The sequence below is a fragment of the Heptranchias perlo genome, chromosome 22 (genome assembly GCF_035084215.1).
Source record: "Heptranchias perlo isolate sHepPer1 chromosome 22, sHepPer1.hap1, whole genome shotgun sequence".
Lineage (NCBI taxonomy): Eukaryota > Metazoa > Chordata > Chondrichthyes > Hexanchiformes > Hexanchidae > Heptranchias > Heptranchias perlo.
The window spans coordinates 30,304,551-30,328,177 of NC_090346.1; the positions used below are offsets into that span (position 1 = coordinate 30,304,551).

Genomic DNA, 23,627 nt, shown 5'->3' on the forward strand with positions numbered 1-23,627 from the left:
CTTAGGTCCTAGGCAGCTGAAGGCACTGCCAGCAATGATGGAGCGATTAAAATCGGGGATGCACAAGAGGCAAGAATTGGAGGAGCCCAGAGATCTCGGAGGGTTGTAGGGCTGGAGGTGGTTACAGAGATAGGGAGGGGTGAGGTCATGGAGAGATTTGAAAACAAGGGTGAGAATTTTAAAATCGAGGCATTCCTGGGCCGAGAGCCAATGTAGGTCAGCGAGCACAGGGGTGATGGGAGAACGAGACTTGGTTCAAGTTAGGAAACGAGCAGCAGAGTTTTAGATGAGCTCAAGTTTATGAAGGGTGGAAGATAAGAGGCCAGCCAGGAGAGCACTGGAATAGTTGAATCTAGAGGTAACATAGGCATTGGTGAGGGTTTCAGCAGCCGATGAGCTAAAGCAGGGGCAGGGACGGGTGATGTTACGGAGGTAGAAGTGGGCGGTCTTGGTGATGGACCAGACATGTGGTCGGAAGCTCATCTCAGGGTCAAATAGGCTGCCAAGGTTGCGAACAGTCTGGTTCAGCCTCAGACAGTGGCCAGGGAGAGGGATAGAGTCGGTGGCTAGGGAACAGAGTTTGCGGTGGGGACCAAAGACAACGGCTGCAGTCTTCCCAATAGATCGGTCTTTGGTCTTCTAACACACATTTTAGTTATCTTCAATTGATTTTTGTGTAACTCCCAGTCATCTTCACTATTTTATTCCTTGTATTTTTCAAAATATATTTGCTTGTTTATTAATATTCCTGTCCTGATTGAGTCTATCTTATTATTTTCTTCTTTTCCTCACAAGAAAATCCAGGTGTGGAGGTGCCAGAGAAGAGGTGATGCCCTCAACTTCAAGGCATTAAGGACCCTTAGCAAAACTGTCAAGGGGAGTCAAAGGGAAGACCGTCCCACAGCTGGAGTCATACCTGATACAAAGGAAGATGGTCGTGGTTATTGGAAGGCAATCATCACAGTCCCAGGACATGACTTCAGGACTTCCTCGGGGCAATGTCCTCCATCCAACTATCTTCACCTTCTTCATCAATGACCCCCCACCCCCCCATCTTAAGATAATGGGTTTGTTCACTGACTATTCTACACTTTTTACTTCTATTCACAACTCCTCTTATAATGAAGCAGCCCACGCCAGCCTACAGCAGGACCTAAGCAACATCCAAGCTTGGACTGACAAGTGGAAAGTAACGGCAAATACTGTGGTCAGTCGCTAATTAATTTTGGAAAGGGGGCCTCAAACAGGGGTTAGGTCCCGTATTTGCATATGCAAAGCGCTTAATGCTTGCTTTTGGCACAGGCCTTGGACACCTATACAGGAGCCTTTACCAATATGGTGCGTGGCGCACTTTGGGTACAGAATGTATGCTTGCACGCTGCCCATCATACTGGATGCTTAGACATCCGTTTTACGCCTGTAAAACGGGCACGGCACCAACAAATTTCTAGGCCCATGTGTCCAATTTGTCTCTCTTTTAATGCATGGATCCTTGCTAATATTTACATATTAGTATAGCATGTGGATTGGGTTCTACCATCTCACAAGCACATATATGTTACTTTTTAGCGCCATAAACCTTTACAGGCAAATTATGCAAAAATGTTCTTTCCAATGATAATCTTGTATTGGCGTGGTTTTAAAAAATTACAGCTCAGAAATATACACCACTCATTGCAAATACTTATAGCAGTAAACCAATGAGAAATAAACGTACTGTTCATTCTAGTACAAATGAACATAATACTTCTGATAAATTCTTGTTCTGCCTTGCAAGCGAAGCATTTTTGCCCTCCTCTCCTGAAGGTGGTGATCATTCTGGAGTGTGGTTTCCTAGCAGCCAGCAGCCCTCCAGTACTTTGAAGCAGTGATCAGTCTTCATGTGACAATATTGCAAAGTTATTTGATTATTAGTGTACTGCCACTAAGCCTGATGCTGTCTTCGCTCAACATCTACACATGGATAATTTATAGGGAAGTGATCTAGTCCCAGATAGTCTTGGAACTACACAGAGTATTTTGACTGGTCACAGTTTTTTGTTGAGGTGCCTTGGTCAAAATGGCAGATCTGATGTACCACAACATATCCACAGAAGTGATGTGGTGTAAAAGAATCTTTACGCATGTTTAATTTTTCAAAGGCAACCTCTTGGCTGAAGTCTATATTTGAGAAAGTGGTGTCCATACAGTTGACTGAGTAAAGCCCCTGTGGACACATGCAAAATTGTGTTCTATAAAAAGAACTGGCATTTATATAGCAGCTTTCATGGACATCCCAAAGTACTTCACAGCTAATGAGGTACTTCTGAAGTGTTAAAATCCTAAAGCTTGTAAATCATGAGATACTATAGCCCTGATTTCGATTTGGGAATTAGGTCGGGAATTGAGAGTGCGGGACCGAAGCGGGCAGAGATTTTAACTTCTGGGCTTCAGAAACTGACTCCAGCCTGAGGGCAGTGGGAATGATGTCACTGCCGGCAGGCAGGAATCAAAAATGGGGGTGGGGGGGGGTCGGTGGAGGGTCAGGCCTTTGCCAGGCACCCATGGAAACGGTCCCCAGCGGGCTAAGTGGGGCAAGATAAGGAGCACTCCTGCTCCTCCTGGTCCAAAAGGAACCTTTAAAAAGTAAGAAGAGATTGAACTTACCTGGGCCTCCTGTGGCTAGGATCCTGCCCGTGTTTGAGACTGTGTGGGGCTTAGTTGGGCCCACAGTTAAAATGGCATGGGTGTCTCGATGATTTCATCAGGACGTGACTTTGCCATTTAAATCGGGCCCCCGCTGGTCTCGGACCACTTCCTGTGCCTGAATTCAGGTAAATTAAGATGACGGGGAGCAGGAAAGCATTGCAAACCCCTCCCCCCCCCTCATCCACCAGCTTAACCCCCCGCCCACACCATTCAGGCCTCATGTCATTACTCATACCAATCGACAAAGTCAGAGCAGAAGAACAACTAGCAGCTTACGGCACTTACCTGACACCTGTGATGGAAGTACCAGAAAGCTTTTAAAAATGGACTTTTAGAAATCACTTGGAAATGATGATATCGAATGACTGGAGACAAAATTCTCAATTTTCATAATCCCTGGTAAGCACATTTTGATGAAACTCCAAAATTACAAAGTTCAGCCGCTCCCATAGACTCCTGCTTACTTAATCTTCAGTCACTTTAGGCATTTTGAAGGCCCACATCGGCAATTTCTATTCCCCCATCACAATACTCTTATGTTACATGGGAGCTGCGCTTATCCAATACTAAATCATATTCAAATGAGCTGCTCCTGCAATTTACAGTGGGGTAAGTAATACTTTCAATCGTCAGGTGAAGTGCCCTCTCTTGGCATAAATGGCCCTGTGGATTTTAGGGGCTAATATGTTTTATGATACAATTATTCCTGCCAGAAACAAGACAATGTAGTTCAGAAGTGCAAGTACTCTCAGGTTGTTCCTGTAAGCATTGGGACGATCTAGACTATCTATTGTTTCCCACCATAGAGTTTGCTCAAGTCCAAATGAGCCCTGAACAAATAGAAGGACCAAAGGGAAGGGACCAACGGTGCCCTCCAGCACTGAGTTTGTGCGGTTAGTAGAGTGGGAGGTCATCTCACTTGCATGGGGGGGGCAGGAGAATATAAGCCGCTCTTGGGATACATTTCTGACACCCATCTGTCCATGCTGCCTGACCTTCTGGCCTTTTTGCGCCCTCTGAAATGAGTAAAAAGCATTGAATAATAATCATGGGAGATCTCAACTACCCCCAAATAAACTGGCAAGAAGAGGCAGGGAAAGGAGACAAGGGAATGGAACTTTTACAGTGTGTACATGACTCCTTTCTTACCCAGTATGTGAGAGGCCCAACAAGAGAGGAATTACTGCTGGATCTAGTAAAGGGAAATAAACCAGAACAGATAAGAGAAGTAAGCCTAGGGGGACATCTAGGCAATAGCAATTATAATGTAATAAGGTTTAAAATAATGATTGAGAAAGACATAAGAAAGACAAAGACCAAAGTAATAGATGGGAAAAAAGCTAATTTTGAGGGGATGGGAATGGAACTAGGGCAGGTAAACTGGAAATTTTTTTTGACAGACAAGAAAATAGAACAGCAGTAGATAATATTCAAAATGTTGATCAATAGAGTTCAGGAGAAAAATATTCCTCTCAAAGGCCAGAACAAACTAGCCAATAATGAAACACCATGGATGAATAAAGAGATATGGCTAAAATTAAAACTATAAAAAAAGCATACTCTAAGTACATTGACAATAAAGGAGAGGGTGACAAAAGGGAATACGAAGAGGTTAGGAAAGTAGTTAAAAAAAACAATTAGGAAAGCAAAGAGGGACTACGAGATTAAATTATCAAGGAATATAAAAAGAAACAGCGAAGTATTCTACAGACACATAAATAACAAAAAAACCCATCAGAATAGGGATAGGGCCACTAAGGGAGGCACAAGATAAACTCACAGTAATGACAGTGAAATGGCAGAAATATTGAATAGTTACTTTGCCTCCGTATTTACTAGGGAGACTAACAGGGTGGGCAGGACATTAGAAGGGATCAAAAAAAATATTAAAACATTTAAGAGAGAAGGGGGGGGGGGTGGGGGAGATAATTGATAAATTAATCAAACTTTGCATCTGTCTTTACCAAGGAAGAAGATGCTGCCAGAGTCTCAGTAAAGGTAGATATATAATTGAAATACTGGATGGGCTAAAAATTGATAGAGGTACTAGAAAGGCAGGCTCTACTTAAAGCAGATAAGTCACCCGGTCCAGATGGGATGCATCCTAGGTTGCTGAGGGAAGCAAGTTTGGAAATTGCGTAGATATGGGGGTGGTGCCAGAGAGCTGGAGAATTGCAAATGTTACACCCTTGTTCAAAAAAGGGTGTAAGGATAAACCCTGCAACTATAAGCCAGTCAGTTTAACCTCAGCGGTGGGGAAACTTTTAGAAACAATAATCCGGGACAGAATTAAATGTCACTTGGATGAGGGTAGATTGATTAGGGAAAGCCAGCACTGATATGTTAAAGGAAAATCATGTTTAATTAACCTGATAGAGTTTTTTGATGAGGTAACAGAGAGGGTAGATGAGGGCAATGCAATTGATGTGGTGTATATGGACTTTCAAAAGGCGTTTGATAAATTGCCGCATGGTAGGCTTATCATCAAGATTGCGGCCCATGGAATAAAGGGGGCAGTAGCAACATGGATACAGAATTGGCTAAGCGATAGGAAACAGAGAACAGTGGTGAACGATTGTTTTTTGGACTGGAGGGAGATATACAGTGGTGTTCTCCAGGGGTTAGTGCTGGGACCACTGCTTTTCTTGATATATATTAATGACTTGGACTTGGGTGTACAGGGCACAATTTCCAAATTTGCAGATGACACAAAACTTGTAAGTGTAGTAAACAGTGAGGAGGATAGTGATAGACTTCAAGAGGATATAGACAGGCTGGTGGCATGGGCAGATACATGGCAGATGAAATTTAACACAGAAAAATACGAAGTGATACATTTCGGAAGGAAGGACGAGGAGGCGCAAGATAAACTAGAGGGCACAACTCTAAAAGGGGTACAGGAACAGAGAGATCTGGGGATATATATGCACAAATCGTTGATGGTGGCAGGACAGGTTGAGAAAGCGGTTAAAAAAGCATATGGGATCTTGGGCTTTATAAATAGAGGCCTAGAGTACAAAAGTAAGGAAGTCATGTTGAACCTTTATAAAACACTGGTTCAGCCACAACTGGAGTATTGTGTCCAGTTCTGGACACCGCACTTCAGGAAAGATGTGAAGGCCTTAGAGAGGATGCAGAAGAAATTTACTAGAATGATTCTAGGGACAAGGGACTTTAGTTACGTGGATAACCTAGAGAAGCTGGGGTTGTTCTCCTTGGAACAGAGACGGTTGCGAGGAGATTTGATAGAGGTATTCAAAATCATGAAGGGTCTAGACTGAGTAGATAGAGATAAATTGTTCCCATTGGCGGAAGGGTCAAGAACCAGAGGACATAGATTTAAGGTGATTGGCAAAAGAACCAAAGGTGACATGAGGAAAAACTTTTTTTGACACAACGAGTGGTTAGGATCTGGAATACACTGCCCGAGGGGGTGGTGGAGGCAGATTCAATCATGGCCTTCAAAAGGGAACTGGATAAGTACTTGAAAGGAAAAAAATTGCAGGGCTATGTGAAAAGGGTGGGGGAGTGGGACTAGCTGGATTGCTCTTGCATAGAGCCGGCAAGGAGTCAATGGGCCGAATGGCCTCCCTTCATGCTGTAACCTTTCTATGATTCTATTAGACCACAGGTCCGGATGGATTGCATCCGCCAATATTAAAAAAAGTTAGGGAGGAGACAGCGGAGGCACTATGTATAAAAATTCACTAGAAAAGGGAATAGTGGCGGACAGCCAATGTTAATCCTAAATTTAAAAAGGGAGATAGAACAAGTATGAGGAACTATAAACCAGTTAGCTTAATGTCGGTGGTAGGAAAGATAATGGAATCTTTACTCAATTATGTTACAGAAAGACGTCTGGAGAACGCAAATATAATAAAGAATAGTCAGCATGGATTTCAGAAGGGAGCGTCATGCTTGACCAAACTTATTGAATTCTTTGTAGAAGTAGACAAGGGTAATGTAGTAGATGTAATATATTTGGATTTTCAAAAGGCCTTCCATAAAGTACCGTATAGTAGACTCATGGCTAAGGTCAGAGCACGTGGAGTCAGGGGACAGATTTTATAATGGATATTAAGCTACAAAATAGAAAACAGAGGGTAGGGGTTAAGGGTAGCTACTCAGACTGGCAAAAGGTGGGAAGCGGTGTTCCATAGGGATCAGTGCTGGGACCACTATTGTTCACAATTTACATTAACGATTTGGATTTGGGAATCAGAAGTACAATTTCAAAATTTGTGGACAACACCAAATTTGGGGTGCAGTTAATACAAAGAAAGAATGCGTCAAAATGCAAGAGGACATTAATAAACTGGCAGAATGGGCTTGTAATTGGCAAATGAATTTCAATGTAGATAAGTGTGAGGTGGTGCATTTTGATAGGAAGAATAAGAAGGCCACATAATCCTTGGAAAATAAGAGTCTAAATAGGTTAGAGGAGCGGAGGGATCTGGCGGGGGGGGGGGGGGTGGTGGTTCAGATACACAAATCACTAAAAGGAGCAACGCAGGTTAATAAGACCATAAGAAAGGCAAATCAAGCACTAGGGTTCATTTCTAGAGGGATGGAATTGAAAAGCAAAGAAATTATGTAAAACTTGTATAGAACCTTGGTTAGACCACACTTGGAGTATTGTGCACAGTTTTCTGGTCTCCTTGCTATAGGAGGGATATAGAGGCATTGGAGAGGGTACAAAAAAGATTCACAAGGATGATACCAGAACTGAGAGGATATACTTATCAGGAAAAGCTGGGGCTCTTTTCTCTAGAAAAGAGAAGACTGAGGGTTGACCTGATAGAGGTCTTTAAGATAATGATAGGATTTGAAAGGGTAGATATAGAGAAAATGTTTCCATTTGTGGGGAAGTCCAAAACTAGAGGTTATAAATATAAAATAGTTGCTAATAAATCCAGTAGGGAATTCAGAAGAAACTTCTTTACTCAAAGAGTGGTAAGAACGTGGAACATGCTATCACAAGGAGTAGTTGAGGCAAATAACATTGATGCATTTAAGGGGAAGCTAGATAAGCACATGAGGGAGAAAGGAACAGAAGGATATCCTGACAGGGTTAGATGAAGTAGGGAAGGAGGAAGATCATGTGGAGCATGAACGCCAGCATAAACCAGTTGGGCCGAATGGCCTGTTTCTGTGCTGTAGTTTTGATGTAACTGGGTGGGTTGGGGGGGAAGCTGCCTAGGCCTCATCTTACTAGCTTCTCTCTGCCATTGCTCCAATCATTGCCCCGAGCAAAAGCGCTGGTCCATGAATTTTTGCTTGCCTGGCCCGGATCCTACTGGTGGGGTCCACATACAAATATAATAATGAGTATTTAACAAAATACTAATTGTTTTTTCAATGAGGGTATGAAATCTTTCCATTTTCTCCCCGGTTCCTAGTCACCCAATGTCACACACCACTTGACCAAGCTCTAAGCCAACCATCCTAATATCTCCTTTGGCTCGGTGTTAATTTTTGTCTGATTACGCTCCTGTGAAGCGCATTGGGATACTTTCCTACGTTAAAGGTGCTATTAAACTGCAAGTTGTTGTTGCTAAGACCTACTCCCAAGACCTCTGCCAACTCTTGCTCTATCCTCCCACCCTCATGGGAGGTCCGACCTCCACTCAGCCCCTCCCCAAAGCAGCACAGCTATTAATCGGAATTTAGTGATTTGTGGTTTTGAACTTTGATGCCCCACTGCTGTGACGCCATAAACTGCTGCTCACTTTATTTAAATTAAAAAACACAAAATAATAAATGTTCTGTACACCAAAAGTAAAGATACTAAAGCTAGTACATTCCTTGTATCAGCTAATAAAATAAATGCTGATTTTACTTCTACTCTAGTCATGTGGTACACAGGCTGGAACCTGCCATCTGTCGCTATTTGCCATCACTCCCCACTGGCAAAAAAAGAACAGGTTGAAAACAGTAAACAGCAACAAAAAGGAAAGAAGTAGCTATCTCTCTGCAATATCAAGAATTCTGAGGCATTTCTTGGGTTTGAACTTGTATTAATAAACCCCAAAGGCAATATCATTACAGTCCCCAGATGTGTTCCTGCCCTGAAACTTGTACCAGACTCTGTATTCTCCTAGATGTAAGATTCATATTTCTTCAACTTTGATTTGAGCTGAAGTCCTGAACACCTTAGAAGTCTCCAAAGTGACAATACTTAAAAGGTAAAACTGCAACACTACCTAGGACCCAGGAAGAACAGCAGACATCCTGACTTACGAGCCAGTGCTTCTATTGCCCCTTGTTTCAGGCAATCAATCACACAACAGATTAACAATTCAAAGTCCCACATCTGGCAAACAAGACACAGCAGCTGGCAAACAAATTTCTTATTTGGATGTAGAGTGCAAAAAAAGTAGGATTTCTGATTTTTGTACTTCATTAATATGAAACACATTATAATTCAAACATTAACAATGAAAGGCAAGTCTACAGTTTTTTTACAGGAACAATTTTCATAACTCTTGAGAAAAATCCCCCTGAAAACAGCCTTTGCTGACTACATGTATTCTTACTTGCCTGGAACACATCTTGTGATTACACTGTTGTGCAGCTATGTTCCAAAGCAGAGCTTATCAAATAAAATCCTGCAGTGTGATTTTTAATTTTGTTTTAATATGCAGCAACACAGTCCCCCTGCTTCCAGCTTCTTTCCTTTTCCCTCTCCTCAGCAGATACAAAAAAAAAGTGTAAATTATCTGCTGATTTTGACAGAACATAGTTGCATAGAGCAGAGGAATGTGAAAATGTATTACATTGGAATGCATTTTCTTTATCCATTACCTTAAACAAGCACACATTCTAGAAACTTTAATATTGAACTGAAATCAATTTGTTCTTAATTAGAAAAAAAGGATATGAAAAATTCAAGTTTTTCAGTTCATTCACAATATTAGAAGTGCAATCTAGTCTGTGCAATATCAAAAAAGAGATATTCCCTTGGCACAATGATAATTTCAATGTGTCTGAAATATATTAGGACTTTGCTTTATATATTCTCTTTAAACTATATAGTTTTTAAATATTATGCAAATCATACAAGCAAAAGTGGTTAATACAAACATATAGTATTATGATTTTGGGTTATGTTTCTATTGTTCCGTTTCTATTTATAGTGCTATGGATTACCATACGTTCCTTAATTATTTATAGCAATGACATATTAAACCTGCAAACTAAACAAATTTATATAGACAGAACGATAAATCTGTAACTATTTAAGGCTAAACTGTTTTGTAAGCATACAAAAAAAAGTGTACTTTTTTCTTGATTAAATACAAATGCTAAGCTTTTCTACTAATATTTTTTCACAATATTTATTCCAATAAACTATAAATAGGTAGAACTAATAAAATACATTATTATACAGAACTATACATATAGTACAAACAGGAACAGAATAAAGTATAAACGTCGGACTAACCTGAGCTGTTCTCCGGCTTGCATTACCACAAAATCCCAAGTATGATTGATCCTCTTGTGCAGTAGATTGTAACTGTCCTGTAGGAATTAAAAATTTTGAAAGGGATTTAAAAAAAAATTAAAAATCACAGCTTGAAAATAAAAGGTGCATATGCAGTTATGTTGTCTACATGTACTGCTTTCAAAATATCTGAAATAATGCTGTTAGTGCTAACAGCATGATCCTTTGTGACCATGTGTCCAATTACAGTATACAACTAGAATGCAAACAGAGGTTACTCAACATTGTGAGCACGTCCTTCTCTAGAGAGCTTAGGATAGGTTTGCAGCTTGTTTCCAGAGGGCAAGGTGCAGGTAAAAAAAAGTACTCCCTAGAGGGGATAAAACAGTTGACAAAAGATGGTATTACCTATTTTTTAAATGTGCTAATGCCCTCTCATTACTGAAATAACATTCATAACAAATAGATAATCTGAGAAACAAATATTTGTTTAATTTATTGATGGGAAATTCCTTCAAACTTTGTTTTAATGTATTTCAATTTTCAATTCAATTTTTGAATAAACACACTGAGGATAATTTTCCACCTTTGCGCTACTGGTGGTGAGCCTCCCAACTGGGAGCACGGATCGGAAATTCAGGCGTAGGCTGTACACAATTTCATGTGTACCATGTACCCAAATAACCGAGTTACACTACAGGCAGGCGAGACTCCCCGCTGTGAGTGAAACATCAGAAAATTACCTCTATTATTTCAGGTATACATTAAACAGCTATAGCTGTATTATTATGTTCAGGTACTAATTAAGATGTAGGGATTTCTGGGCATTTAGACATACAGCAATAGCCCTGCATCACACAAAAAATGTACACACTAATGGCGACTATCTATTATACTGGCATCTAAAGCCAGAGCAGACCACAACCCTACCTAAATCCAATATTAAATTGGCAACATAAATACAATGAATTCTTTGCTCTGAATTGGACCAACTGAGAGGCAGTTCTGTACAGACATTTATTGGATGTGCTGCCACATCAACTGCACATTGATGAGCTCCTGGCAATTGTCGTTAGAGGTAAGGATGGAAGGGGCAGGGAAGAGGGATTTAAGCATGTGGTTGGTCGTAGAGAGAAGGAGCCTGGGGTTATCTTTTCCTTCCAGGATAATACTAGAGCGGTGAGCATTTTTGGGCAGAGGAAAGTGAAGCTTAGTAGAGCTTTATATGGTCTGGTGATGGATGGCTAAGCCAGTTGTGCACCAGATACATTCAAGTTTTTGGCCTTCAGACTGGAGGGTGCAAAGATGGGGGCCATACCAGTGGGAAAGACAGGGATGGGCAACAGTAAAAGTTTTGTTGGGGATAAGGGTAGCGAAGGATGTATCAATGAAAAATAATATATAATTATAAAAAGTGGTTACCATAAAAATCTGTTCTTAAACAATTAATGTTTTCACAGTTGTCTTGGGGTTTACTACATCATTATCAAGTACTTAAGTATTTGCATTGTTAATGTAAATTCTAGCAGATTACAAACATTTAGTCTTTTGATGAACTGTTCAATATATTACAGATAAATCTAATGATTATCCAGTCATGTTTCAGGGTAATACAGATAACATACTAACAAGTAATCATAGAATATTACAGAAATCCTGTTTGACTTTTGCCGTTAGTAAATTGAAAAGTAAACTATAAAATACTGTACATGTACTTTTACTGAATTCTCAAAAAAGTACATTTGCACATTTTGATTGCAAGGTGCTTGTGGGAGGAATGCATTGATATATCCAGATTCCGAGTGTGACTGCTTGCACTGGGTCAGAGGGTTGAAGCAGTCATTTTGTCTTGATTTCTGGGAATTAGTTAGGCTTGTGTATCATGGTGGTGGGGAGAGGAGAGGGGCGCAGATCCTACATCATAGTGGTCATGTTGGTTGATGTTGCTGCTCTTCATGTGCTGTTGTGCTGGGAATCAGTAATTATTTTTATATCTACCTGTTTGCATCAAAAAAGTAAAACCTTATCAACGGTAGAACAAGATCCAAATAAACATACAATAAACTTCAAAATCTTAGTTTTCCAACGTTAGTGCCACAGCGGGGCAGTTCAGTTACAAATAAATTAAATCTGGTTGGCAGGATAAGTGATTGGTCAGCATTAGACTGTTTTATTCAGGGTTGTCACTAACAGGTTGCTTAGACATACACTAAATACATGGGGTCGGATTTTGCTGTGAGCAGCGAACGAACAGCACCCCCCTTTGTTAGACTTGTACATGCCCATAGACTTTCTATGAACTTCTGCACGGCAAATTACTCTCAATTAGAGAGTCAAAAAGAACGGTGCCCTCTACAGGACATCTGGGACCTGTGTGAACAAGACAAGCAACTGTCTATCCCTTAACCAATAGATTGAAGCATGTTAATAAGCCACGCAGTGACTGAACAAGGAAGTGTAAGTTCGAATAGTGAATTCAATGTCAAATCTGGTACAGAGAGCAAAATAAGGAGAGGGAAAGAAAGATTGAATGAAGAGACAGAGTTAATAGCGACAGGAAGAAAAAGTAAAAAAATAAAATGCATTTACATTTTTTGAAAAAATGTCCAACAATTAAAATCTGCAGGAATGAGACTCCACACCTGTTGAAGTTAATTTTCAGTGCCAGAGAGCTTGTTTGGCAGTCATTAAGACTTACCATGCTGTTAAAAGGGTACTTACATCAGAATGGACAAGCCCTAACATTTTCTGGTGAGTTTAGTCCGTATGTATGGCATCAGTGCAGGAACTTCACGCTGTTACATTCATTTGAACGGGGAGCCAGCCGGCGAGATGCTATTCTGGCGAAGCTAACGGAGGACCAGGGTATCTCATTCTGCAACTTCCAGATTTCCGTGTTTAACTGCGCACGTGCGGTCACCGAAAGTCGCTGACCAATTTGCATAAAAGTAACGGTGAGCGCTGTTAGCCTCGCCGTTATTTTCACAGCACAATCCGGCCCACGATCTAGGAGTTTGAGGTGCAACACACTTGGAGTAGTGTTAACAATAGTGCTAAATATGAATAGAAGTGGAGCTAATGTCTGGTGAGGACAGAGGAAGCAGCTTCTCCCTCCTGCAGGCTTGAAAAGCTGCTGCCTTCAGTTTATATGTGCCTGACTGATCAATAACTGGGCATCTATTTAGGAACACACAATGCTCAAAGCAGGAAAGAATGGATTTTAGATAAAGGCAGCAGAATGATAATCCAAAGCTGTACATTCCAATTTTAGTGACCTGATTTCTGGATAACGTCTGTCAGCAGTATATATTTTCCCAGTAAAATCCCAATTTAGAGCACAGCAGTTTAACTGTGTCTCTGTTTCAAATAGATACATACTAGTTTATAAGCATTATTTTGAATGACATACATTTTTGATAGGCAATTTCAATACTTATTTAATTGTCTGGAATTATAATAGAGCTATGTTATTTTTAAATTTGTTGGACAGCTAGTCAAATTGTGATTCATAACAGCAGCCACATACATACAAAAGACACAAGTATTTGTGACAAAGGAAACAACTCAGCTCAAATTCATGTTGAGGGAAGAATCATCTTACCTTTTCATAGTCAACCAAGTCTCCCTGCTTCCTTATGTTCTTCTTTGCCAAATAAATGGCTAAAGAGCAAAAGATTCACAAAATAAGCATGTGGTAGCTTTGGGGGTTGCAGATATTATGTCCTCACTGATGTTATGTTTCACAAAGGTAAAAACATAAGAGCTATTATGCATCAGAACATCTACCATGAGGTCTATTTTTCCGTAACAACCCACTGAAAAGTGTGGATTTCCAAAACTTTGAAAAAGCTTGAACATTACATCACATGAGGAGTTATGTTTATAAGGATTAGACGTAAATATAGGTCACACAGGAAGGTTCTAGAAAGTACAAATACCTGAACTAGGAAACATTTTTTTGCTACTTGAATATACTTAGTTAAGAAATTGGTGAAAGGAAAAAGGGAGTAATTAAAATATATTTCCAGAGTAGCTTTTTGCGGAGTTCCAATATATTTAACTTAAGTTAAATCAATAGTAAGGTTAAGAGGCAACTTATTTTTTTTTATTCATTCTCGGGATGTTGACATCGCTGGCAAGGCTGGCATTTGTTGTCTATGCCTAGTTGCACTTGTTAAGGTGGAGGTGGGGCTTCTACTTGAACCACTGCAGTCCGTGCGGTGAAGGTGCTCCAACAATGCTGTTAGGAAGGGAGTTCCAGAATTTTGACCCAGTGACAATGATATATGTCCAAATCAGGATGGTGTGTGACTTGGAGGGGAGCTTGGAGGTGATGGTGCTCCCATGCACTTGGAACTTTTGTCCTTCCATAGATAGTAATTTTATTTGCATTCCTTAAATATTAAAAAAATCCTATTTTAATTCTGAAACTCTTGGTTATAACAGTATTTCTTTTAGAAACCTACTGGACCTAGGCTTTTCATGTTCAATTTTATTTTTTATCTTGGAACATTCAATAAGGAGCACACCATCTTATAGTAGCAAAATATCTGACTTTCAGAAACTATTGAAATGGCTCCTACTCCATCTATTGCAGTCCTCGGGAGTCAACCATTTGTCTCAACCAGTGCTTTGCATTCCTCTGTTGCTCCTTGTTCCTCGTCCCCTCCGCTGCACCATCAAAGCTGGTCTTTCAATTGTTAAACCCCTGTCCTTTGGAATTCTCTGAAAATTACTTTGCCTTTCTTTGCCTACCAAAAACTTCCTCTCCCAAAGTTCTCTCATTTCCTACTCAGGGTCTCCCTCTCTTCCCATGTAAAGCACCTCAGAGACATTTATTTATGTGAGGAGTGTTATATAAATGCAAGCTGTCGTTGAAGGTAGTCAGTATTTAAAAATTGTAATAATTAAACACATTACTTGAAAACATATACTTTAAACTTTTGTTAAAAGTAGTTTTATTATGTTAGGTTAGTAACTGAATGCACACTTACCGTAATCAAGTTCTGTTGCAGGCCATTTAAATGAAGTCCAGAAGTAAGGGGTCTAGCAAAGATTGGGGAAGGAGAGAAATTATTTATAGTGACACTTGCAGTAATCTCACGTGGTTTTAAACTGCTGGGTGTTTTCACTGTAGTTTATCATGTTCAGCCATCCTATGTTTCCTCCCAAATGACAATTTTGCTTGGTAGTGCCTGTGCTAGTATCCAATAGCTTGTGGTGTTTTATCACATGTTTGGTGATGTAGTGCCTGGAAACTTAAAGATAGTATCTGTGTTTGCCCTTTATATAGTTTGAAAACTACAGCAATTCATATAAAGTTGGGTTTTATGATATATGCAGTGAGTTTATATTATATATACAGTGACAGTCGCCAGGGTACTAGCCAATATGTACCAGTTTTCTTAGTGTATAAGCAGTTAAGATGTAGATGTAGAAATATTGCTCTATTGTAAATCAAACTGATGACACTGACAAATGATCAAATTACACAACTACTGTACCTCTGAAGACAGCATCGCAGTGCTATTGTTTTGCTTTAAGTCATGATCATATTCCAGTTGGACCATGTACTGCATATTAGAATACTTGGTATTTTTCTTACACAGTAAATCTTGTTTCCAATTATTGACTATACTGTCCACTATTTCATTTTTTGTTTAGGAAAGAATAGATCCACTATCATTACAATATGATAAATAACAAGGAAATTTTAGTGCATTATTATATCAACAATGTGAGCTGTTGTGCACATAAAAGGGCGACAGTACTAAACAATGCAGAATACAATTTAATATACTGTTTCATTACAATATAAATTATGTAGTATGGCAGGCAAACTCATTTAGTGCTTTTGGTTACCAAAATAGCTACTAGTCATGCATTTAATAGAAACACAAAATTTCACCATTTCACCAACTCATGTCCCTACAGTTGGGGACCTTAAATACTTAAAACTGTGGAAAACAGTACCTCAGTTAAATCTACAGCTTTACATGGGCATTTAAACTTATGGACAGAACTGTGTTATAGTGCACTTCCTGGTGAACAGCAAAATACGTGTATGGACTTTTCTTTAATTGACTATAGTCGATTGGCTTTCAACTAAATCAATCCAGAAAACATAAACATCATTTGGATATACTGCAGATAAATGTTTTTTTAGCAACCTCTGGTCCCACCTGATATTGGCACAGTGTGATGTAACACTTTCTTAACCAGTAAAATACAAAACAATTGCTTTAATCGAATCATTTTGTTTTGGAGCACAATTATCCTTAGGGAGCACCACCATTCACGAACTACAGTTATGAGCTGGTACTAATTTTGCGCTGTTGCTAAAGACTTTATTCCTTAGAGAAGTGGATTTTCGTGCAAAGGCAGACTAGTGCTATTCCAAAATAAATAACACAGATAAACAAGCTCCCATGATGACTGAGTGGATAAACACAATGGCCAGTATGGTACTGAACCACACAGACCAGGAAGGTTCCAGGGTTAGTTCCCTGTTCTGTATTGTACTAGGCAATGAGAGCATTGCACGTGACCTTCATGTCCCTGGATGAGGCAGGGGAAAAACTGATCATCCAGGGTTTCCACCTCTAACTGCTACCCAGTATGGGTGTGAATCAAGCTCAGCTGCTTTACGTGGTCAAATAGCCTTCTGACATGCACTGTGTGAGGGCTACCATATCCTAGCATGTCACCAATTTCAGATGAGGAGAAGGGAAAATTAGGAAAACAAAAAACCTCACAAATGAAAAATTCTAAATAGTGAGACTATCAAACTGACAAACTATTAGGTTTCTATGTTATAAAGACAGCGAATTATAGGTAAATGTATATACGCATCAAACAAAGCTTGGGCCCTGATTTTTAACTCTAGGTGGGTGGGTAGCAGAGGCAGATTTCATTTGCTGCAGACAGTGTGAGTCACAGGCAAGCCCCAAAATTTTCTGAATCCTCCCTGGAGATCCTCATATAAGAGGTGAGGGCGAGGAGGAAAGTTCTTTTTCCAAATCAGCGGAAGGAGGATCCCTAAACATGATGTGCATCAGGCATGGAAAGAGATTGTCAACACAAGGAACATCAACCATAGGACCAGGATGCTTTCATGTGTTATCTATCAATAACACATGGCAACATTCCTTTCTCTGCCTCCCCCAGCAATCTCAATAATTCCCTCTCCTCCATCACAATAGCACACTATACCACCTCTCATTCTGATTCCAAACACACACTCACCTCTTCCTTGCTCCCTTTACAGCAGCCACCAGCAACATTCTCTTCCCACTTGCTGCCCTTTGCACAATCACCAACTTCTTTCATGGCTCCTTCCTCACTTTACACTCCAGACAGTTGCTTTCCATTCCACACCTCACTATCCTGCTTACATCTTGCTTCTTCCCCCTCTCAGCATGTGCCCAACAAGCAGAAGTCCCACATATCTGCACTCTCCTTTGTAGCAGCTTTTACAAACTCTCGCCTTCCTTTTCGGCAGGACAAAATGGTACACAATACAAGGGAGAGGAGTAAGGAGGATCAGCTAACATCATGATCCTCTCTGAGCTGGAGCAGCAAATGCTGTAAATCAGTGGTACCGCGCGAGCTGTGAGAGCAGGACATTTTGAGCCCGGAGGCTTATCTGAACAGGGCCTCTGACTATTACTTGTACCCTTCATGAACATCAGAAAACATGCAATCAGGCTGAATTGTGATTCCTGTCATCTGCTACTGTCCAGCCTCTCAGTGCCATCCTAACACCTGTCCCTGTTCTCTTTCTTCTCAGCAGCCGCATCCCACAGAAGACGACACCTCAAATGAGGAGAATCCTTCTGAGGAGGCACCAAAGCGCTGCATCACTCCCAAGCACCAGCACAGAGATTGGTATCCTGACGGAGTTAGAGAGTGAGTTAGAGGGGTTGGTATGTGGTGGACAGCTTGCAGAGGACCTCGCCCTCTGCAAGCTGTCTCTTGGGGTGTCCCTTGGCAGGGACACCCCAAGAGACAGCTTGCAGAGGGCGAGGTCCTCTCTTAGTTCTGCTGAGGGAAGCAGAGATGCTGATTTCAGGGGCCCAGCAATGTGAAGAAAAGTGCTTGCCTCACAAAAGCAGCTATACCAGGTACTGGAAGGCCTGACATGGAATTTCTGCACCATGGCTGAAAGTATGGAGGAATCCGCTTCCAGTCTGTATGGTGTCATCTTCCGTGGCATCAGTACTCTGTCATCTACCTTGGAGAGTGTGGCCACCTCCAGGAATGCTGCAGCTGGATCCGCACAACAGGAGTCAATGTTCACGGCCTTTGGAGTTTTGGGGGAAGCTCAAACGGCTGCCATGCAGACCTTGGGTTCCACTTTGGAGAGATTGGTGGACCAAATGGATAGGGGTTGTCAGCTTCTGTAGTCTGCTTCCTGCAAATCAGTGGAAGTAATGAGTCTCAGCCCCATGGGAGTGGCTGTGGTGCATCATCATGAACTTCCCTCTCTTAGGATGTCAGTACATCTGATTCTGACTCCACCCCCTCAACCAATATCAACCGTGGTCCAGAAAGCCAGCTGGGCCAGACTAAATGCTGTAGTCTGCAGCAAGGTCCTCATAGGCTCAAGCACCCAGGAGTCACTGGCCACAAGCATTTCAAGGGTCCCTGCATGAGCAACAGTAGCCTTGCACCAGCTCTGCTGAAGTCACTGTGGAGCACCTTGTAGGAGTAGCAGAGTTAGTAAACCTTCTTTTAAGAAAAACAGTATGGGTTAATTACTTGGGCAACAAAAGAATTCACGACTATAATTCTAAACACAATATTGTAATCACCTTTCTCACATTTGGGTCTTTGGTCTATCATTTATTTTCATTGCAGTTTGCTAGTCTGCACTGTCAGATTATCATTAATATAGAGGTTGGATGAATAGTTTCAATGTTTCTACATTGAGTTACATCAAGTCAACAGCACAGAAACAGGCCATTCAACCCAACTGGTCTATGCCGGCGTTTATGCTCCACATGAACCTCCTTCCTACTTCATCTAACCCGATCAAGATACCCTTTTATTCCTTTCTCCCTCATGAGCTTATCTAGTTTCCCCTTAAATGCATCTATGCTATTTGCCTCAACTACTCCTTGTGGTAGCACGTTCCACATTCTTACCACTCTTTGGGTAAAGAAGTTGCTCCTGAATTCCCTATTGGATTTATTAGTGACTATCTTTTATCAAACCTTGGTTAGACCACATGGAGTACTGTGCACAGTTCTGGTCTCCATATTATAGAACGCATATAGAGGCATTGGAAAAGGTGCAAAAAAGATTCACAAGGATGATACCAGAACTGAGAGGATATCATTATCAGGAAAGGCTGAACAGACTGTGGCTCTTTTCTCTAGAAAAGAGGCTGAGGGGTGACCTGATAGAGGTCTTCAAGATAATGAAAGGGTTTGACAGGGTAGATGTAGAGAAAATGTTTCCACTTGTAGGTTAGTCCAAAACCAGAGGTCATAAATATAAAATTTAGGGGGAAGCTAGATAAGCACACGGGAGAGAAAGGAATAGAAGGGTATCCTGATAGAGTTAGATGAGGAAGGGAGGGAGGGAGGCTCGGGTGGAGCATAAATGCCGGCATAGACCAGTTCAGCCGAATGGCCTGTTTCTGTGCTGTAGTTTCGATGTAACTTGATGTGGTGTAGAGGGGCCTTTTGTCACTTTTCAGGTAAAGGGATTGAGCAGATCACCATAAGCGCTGCTCTGTCAACTACTCCCTATCCAATCACGCATCAATGCGTTGTGCTGCTCCTCCTTCTTGTGGTTCTCCCTCACCTTCATCCAATTCTTCCTCGTCTGATGATGCCTCTTCAGGTTTCTGTGCCTCCTCCAAGTCCAATCCCCTTTGCAGGTTGTGCAGAATGCAGCAAACTACAATGATGTGGCCCACTTTGCCTGGGCTGTAACGTAGGGAGCCCCCAGAGCTATCATTTCATCTGAACCTTTGCTTCAATATGCCAATGGTATGCTGCATAGATCAGCATCTGGGTGCCTGGTGAAGCATAGCCTCCTCCTGCACTGTTCCTCAGAAATACCCAACTAAGTCTTGGGCTATAGATCCTGTGGGCTGGGTATGGCCTGCTAGCAGCTCACTTGCAATGTTCTAACAGGTCCACCTTCTGCTCATTTTGGTTATTGAGGCTTTTGCTGCTGCTGCTCCACTTCCTCCAACTGTTTCTCCATTCAAAGGAATGAAGCAAAAACAGCATGCATGATAAGCTGTGGATGCTTAATCAGCATAAGAAAGACAATCAGAAGGAAGCAACCTCTGAGCTCAGAACTGCTTTGGAAATCCACTAATCATAACAGCACACAAATTATAATGACCTGCGTGTTGGCAGGTGAATGCCCCTTTAAATTCAGCATCCAGTCATATCAGTCAGTTTGTAAAGCTAATCCTGCAAGGTTTTATTTAGCGGATTTGTTGCTGAGCAGGACTTCTGACCCGCCCAGTTAAAATTGGATCAGGGTCCTAATTTGCATTTAATGAGGCACCCGCCTATTTCTGGTGGGTGCTTTTGCCACCAGGGTCAGCTCCGAACTTAAAATGATTTTGTGGCAAAAATAACAGAAGCTTGGGATTGTGTATACTTTAATAATGCAGACTGGTATGACTTAATCATTGGATATAAGTTTTGGGATGCATTCATTTGAGATAAAAAAAATACAGAGGGAAGGAAACTTAGGGAATAAGGTCACCGGAAAGAATGTTATGATTATGCACAGACCATAAGTCTTGGCTGTGGCCAATGCACTTTAGCCTAGATAATTTGTTTTGAGGAATTGGAAAGCATCTTTGGCCCATCACAAAGGTGCGCTCCTGACCTCAGTCAATATTCTGGACCCAGGGTCATTTACATAATTTTAGTGAGCTCCCTGGTCTTTGCCATAGTGTCTACCCAGAAAGGGAGTGGAGATTGGTTCTAGCCAGCCTTGGAGGCCTGGCACAGTGTAATGTTGCCGGCAGCCTCAATGTTGCCAGTGCAAATTGTTAGCACTTTTTTGAACATGCCTAACCCTAAGCAATCAATCGCTCATAGGCTTTTGGGGCATTGAAATTTTAAAAGGCAATATGGGACACAAGTGATGTATATGTGTTATTTGCATATTATTATAATATGCCCGTTTAATGGGCACATGTACTGTATATCCCCTATCACTTCCAACAGGGAGCTGGCTGATCAACTACAATTGCATTTCCCACTCAGGTTACGTTAAGGAGTCGACGTAACTCAAATGTACAATCTAGGCCCATAAGTTTAAATGTTCATTCTGTTGTCTCTTTTATTTAGATATAAAAGAACGATATCCAACTGAGAAGTAATATCTGCACATTCCTGAATATTAAAAAGAATTACATTTTTAAGCATTTTACTGAACACTATTTAGTTTAACAAATGTTTACATCTGTTGATTATGTTGAAACTCATTCTTTTACATTATGACAGAGTAAAGCTGCAATTCTTAAACTAGCAGCCTGTCACTGTACAGTAAAGGCTTTTATTTGTAAGAAACAAAAAGCATCCCTACATATAGTAGCATAGGTCCATTATCCAACAGGGAAAGATAACGGCACAATATCCCTTTTAGTACCTTTGTTAGCTTCACTAGGTCTTACCTGAAATCGATAAGGAGAATCATCTGCCCGGAGAACTAAATTCTTTGGATCCTTCAGTGGGTAAATGTAACCATACTTTACTATTAGGTCACCAAGGTGAAGGGACTCTGCAGTAGAGAAACAGAACTTCCCATTTAATTACAGCTCATTGTTGATACAAACGGTTAGCCTAGATAATACTCATACGAACACAATCCAATCGTATCAAATTCCACTGCCCATTACTTAAGCAGAGGCAGGGACTTGTTTATTTTAAATGGACTAATATATTTGTTAAAATAACGGACAGAGAAATTGATATGAATGCATGAAGATTTGTGTAATAACACTGCACACAGTAATTTCTAGGCTTTAATTATACTTCCATATTTGTGATTTCATTTCAATACGATGCTTAAAAATTGACTGTGAAGAATACTGCATTTATCTTGAGAGAACACTCCATAAATTGTAACTAATTATGACTAATTTTTATTTCATCTTTTGGGGATAGAAAGACTTTTTATTTTCTGAGAAAAACAAGTACACATCACTTTTCTAAAATTATACTCTAAAAACATTCTGAATATAACAGAACACAAAAACACAACTCAGCATTTAACAAAAGCAAGTCTTCTACCAAATTATGGTTAAGAGGTGATCCTGAAGTATAAGTTATGAGAAAATACCATTCAAAGTAAAAAGATATTGAGGTCAATTTTATCTCTGACTGGGTTTCGGTTGGGTGGGGGTATAGGGAGTGTGAGAAACACATTCGCTGGCCTAAGTTTCAGGCCTGGGGCCTTTTAACCACTGGGTCTCATTTAAATGCCACCAATTCACTTCCCACCCAGAACGGCAGACAGGCTGCTGGCAGGGCAAGATCAGGCAGTCCTTGGCCACCCACCAGGTTGCAGGTAAGTGGTGGAGAGGGGGGCCTTAGGAGGATCTCGCTGGGAGGGGGGAGGGGAATCTAGGGCAGGGGAGTCCACGACTTTCCTTCTGGGGCCAGGAACAGCACTCCTGCTGCTCCTGGCCCCACAAAGAGAAGTTTTGCACTTACCTTGGAGGGTCTCTTCTGTCTGCAGAACATCTCCAGACCTGCTTCAATCTCATGGAAAAGCTTCCCCATTCAGATCCCAGTTAAAATGCAGTTGGGATACTGTTGATGTAATAGGACCCAGATTTGCATAAATTCATGAGGCCCCCCTGCTTTAGGCAGGCACCTCATCCCCCTGTAGAACCCCGCAAGTTAAAATGTGGAAATGGTGCAAAAGCATCCAGTTCTGAGCGGGTAAGTAACCTACTGGTTTTTAACAGACCAACCGCCTAACCAGGTTTCTGCCAAAAGGGAGGGTTAAAATCGATCCCAAAGCTCTAAATCATTTATCCTCATTATGAACATTTGGGAATACTGGAATTAGAGATCAGGAGAAGACACATCATGGGGGAAGATCGCCTCAGGGACCACGTGAAATTGGTGCTGCCAGCTCATTATCATGACTCAGGGCTACCCTCGCTATTCATTGGCTACACACTTGTTTGTGGGGGTTGCAGAAATTGGGTGCACTCTGGCTGCAGACAAGAAAGATGTCAGAGAAAGAAATGGCTGCAAGACCTGAAGATCGGACCCCCAGATTCTCTGATATCACGTTAGAAGCCCTGGTGCAGGCGGTGGACAGGAGCAGGGAGATTGTGTTTCCCCCAGGGGACAGAAAGCCATCCAGGCAACACCTCTGTCGTCAGTAGGAAGGGGGCTGAGGAGGTCAATGTAAGGAGATAAGCTCCCAGGACATGGCGGCAATGTAGAGTGACCTCACTGGAGTTGTCAAGGTAAGAATCTTACCTCTCACCTCAACTATT

The 23,627-nt window shown here is 41.2% G+C and overlaps 1 protein-coding gene across 2 annotated transcripts in view; it reads right to left on the reverse strand.

Moving 5' to 3' along the window:
• The window catches only part of rgs11 (regulator of G protein signaling 11), a 140,478-nt gene that overhangs the window by 75,792 nt on the left and 41,059 nt on the right, over window positions 1-23,627 (reverse strand). For both annotated transcript variants that reach the window (XM_068003190.1, XM_068003189.1), the window contains exons 4-7: window positions 21,786-21,892; window positions 15,127-15,178; window positions 13,734-13,792; window positions 10,133-10,209 (exon numbers count right to left, since the gene is read on the reverse strand). In XM_068003190.1, the coding sequence (XP_067859291.1) occupies window positions 10,133-10,209; window positions 13,734-13,792; window positions 15,127-15,178; window positions 21,786-21,892 (295 nt within the window). The remainder of the gene's footprint in view (window positions 1-10,132; window positions 10,210-13,733; window positions 13,793-15,126; window positions 15,179-21,785; window positions 21,893-23,627) is intronic.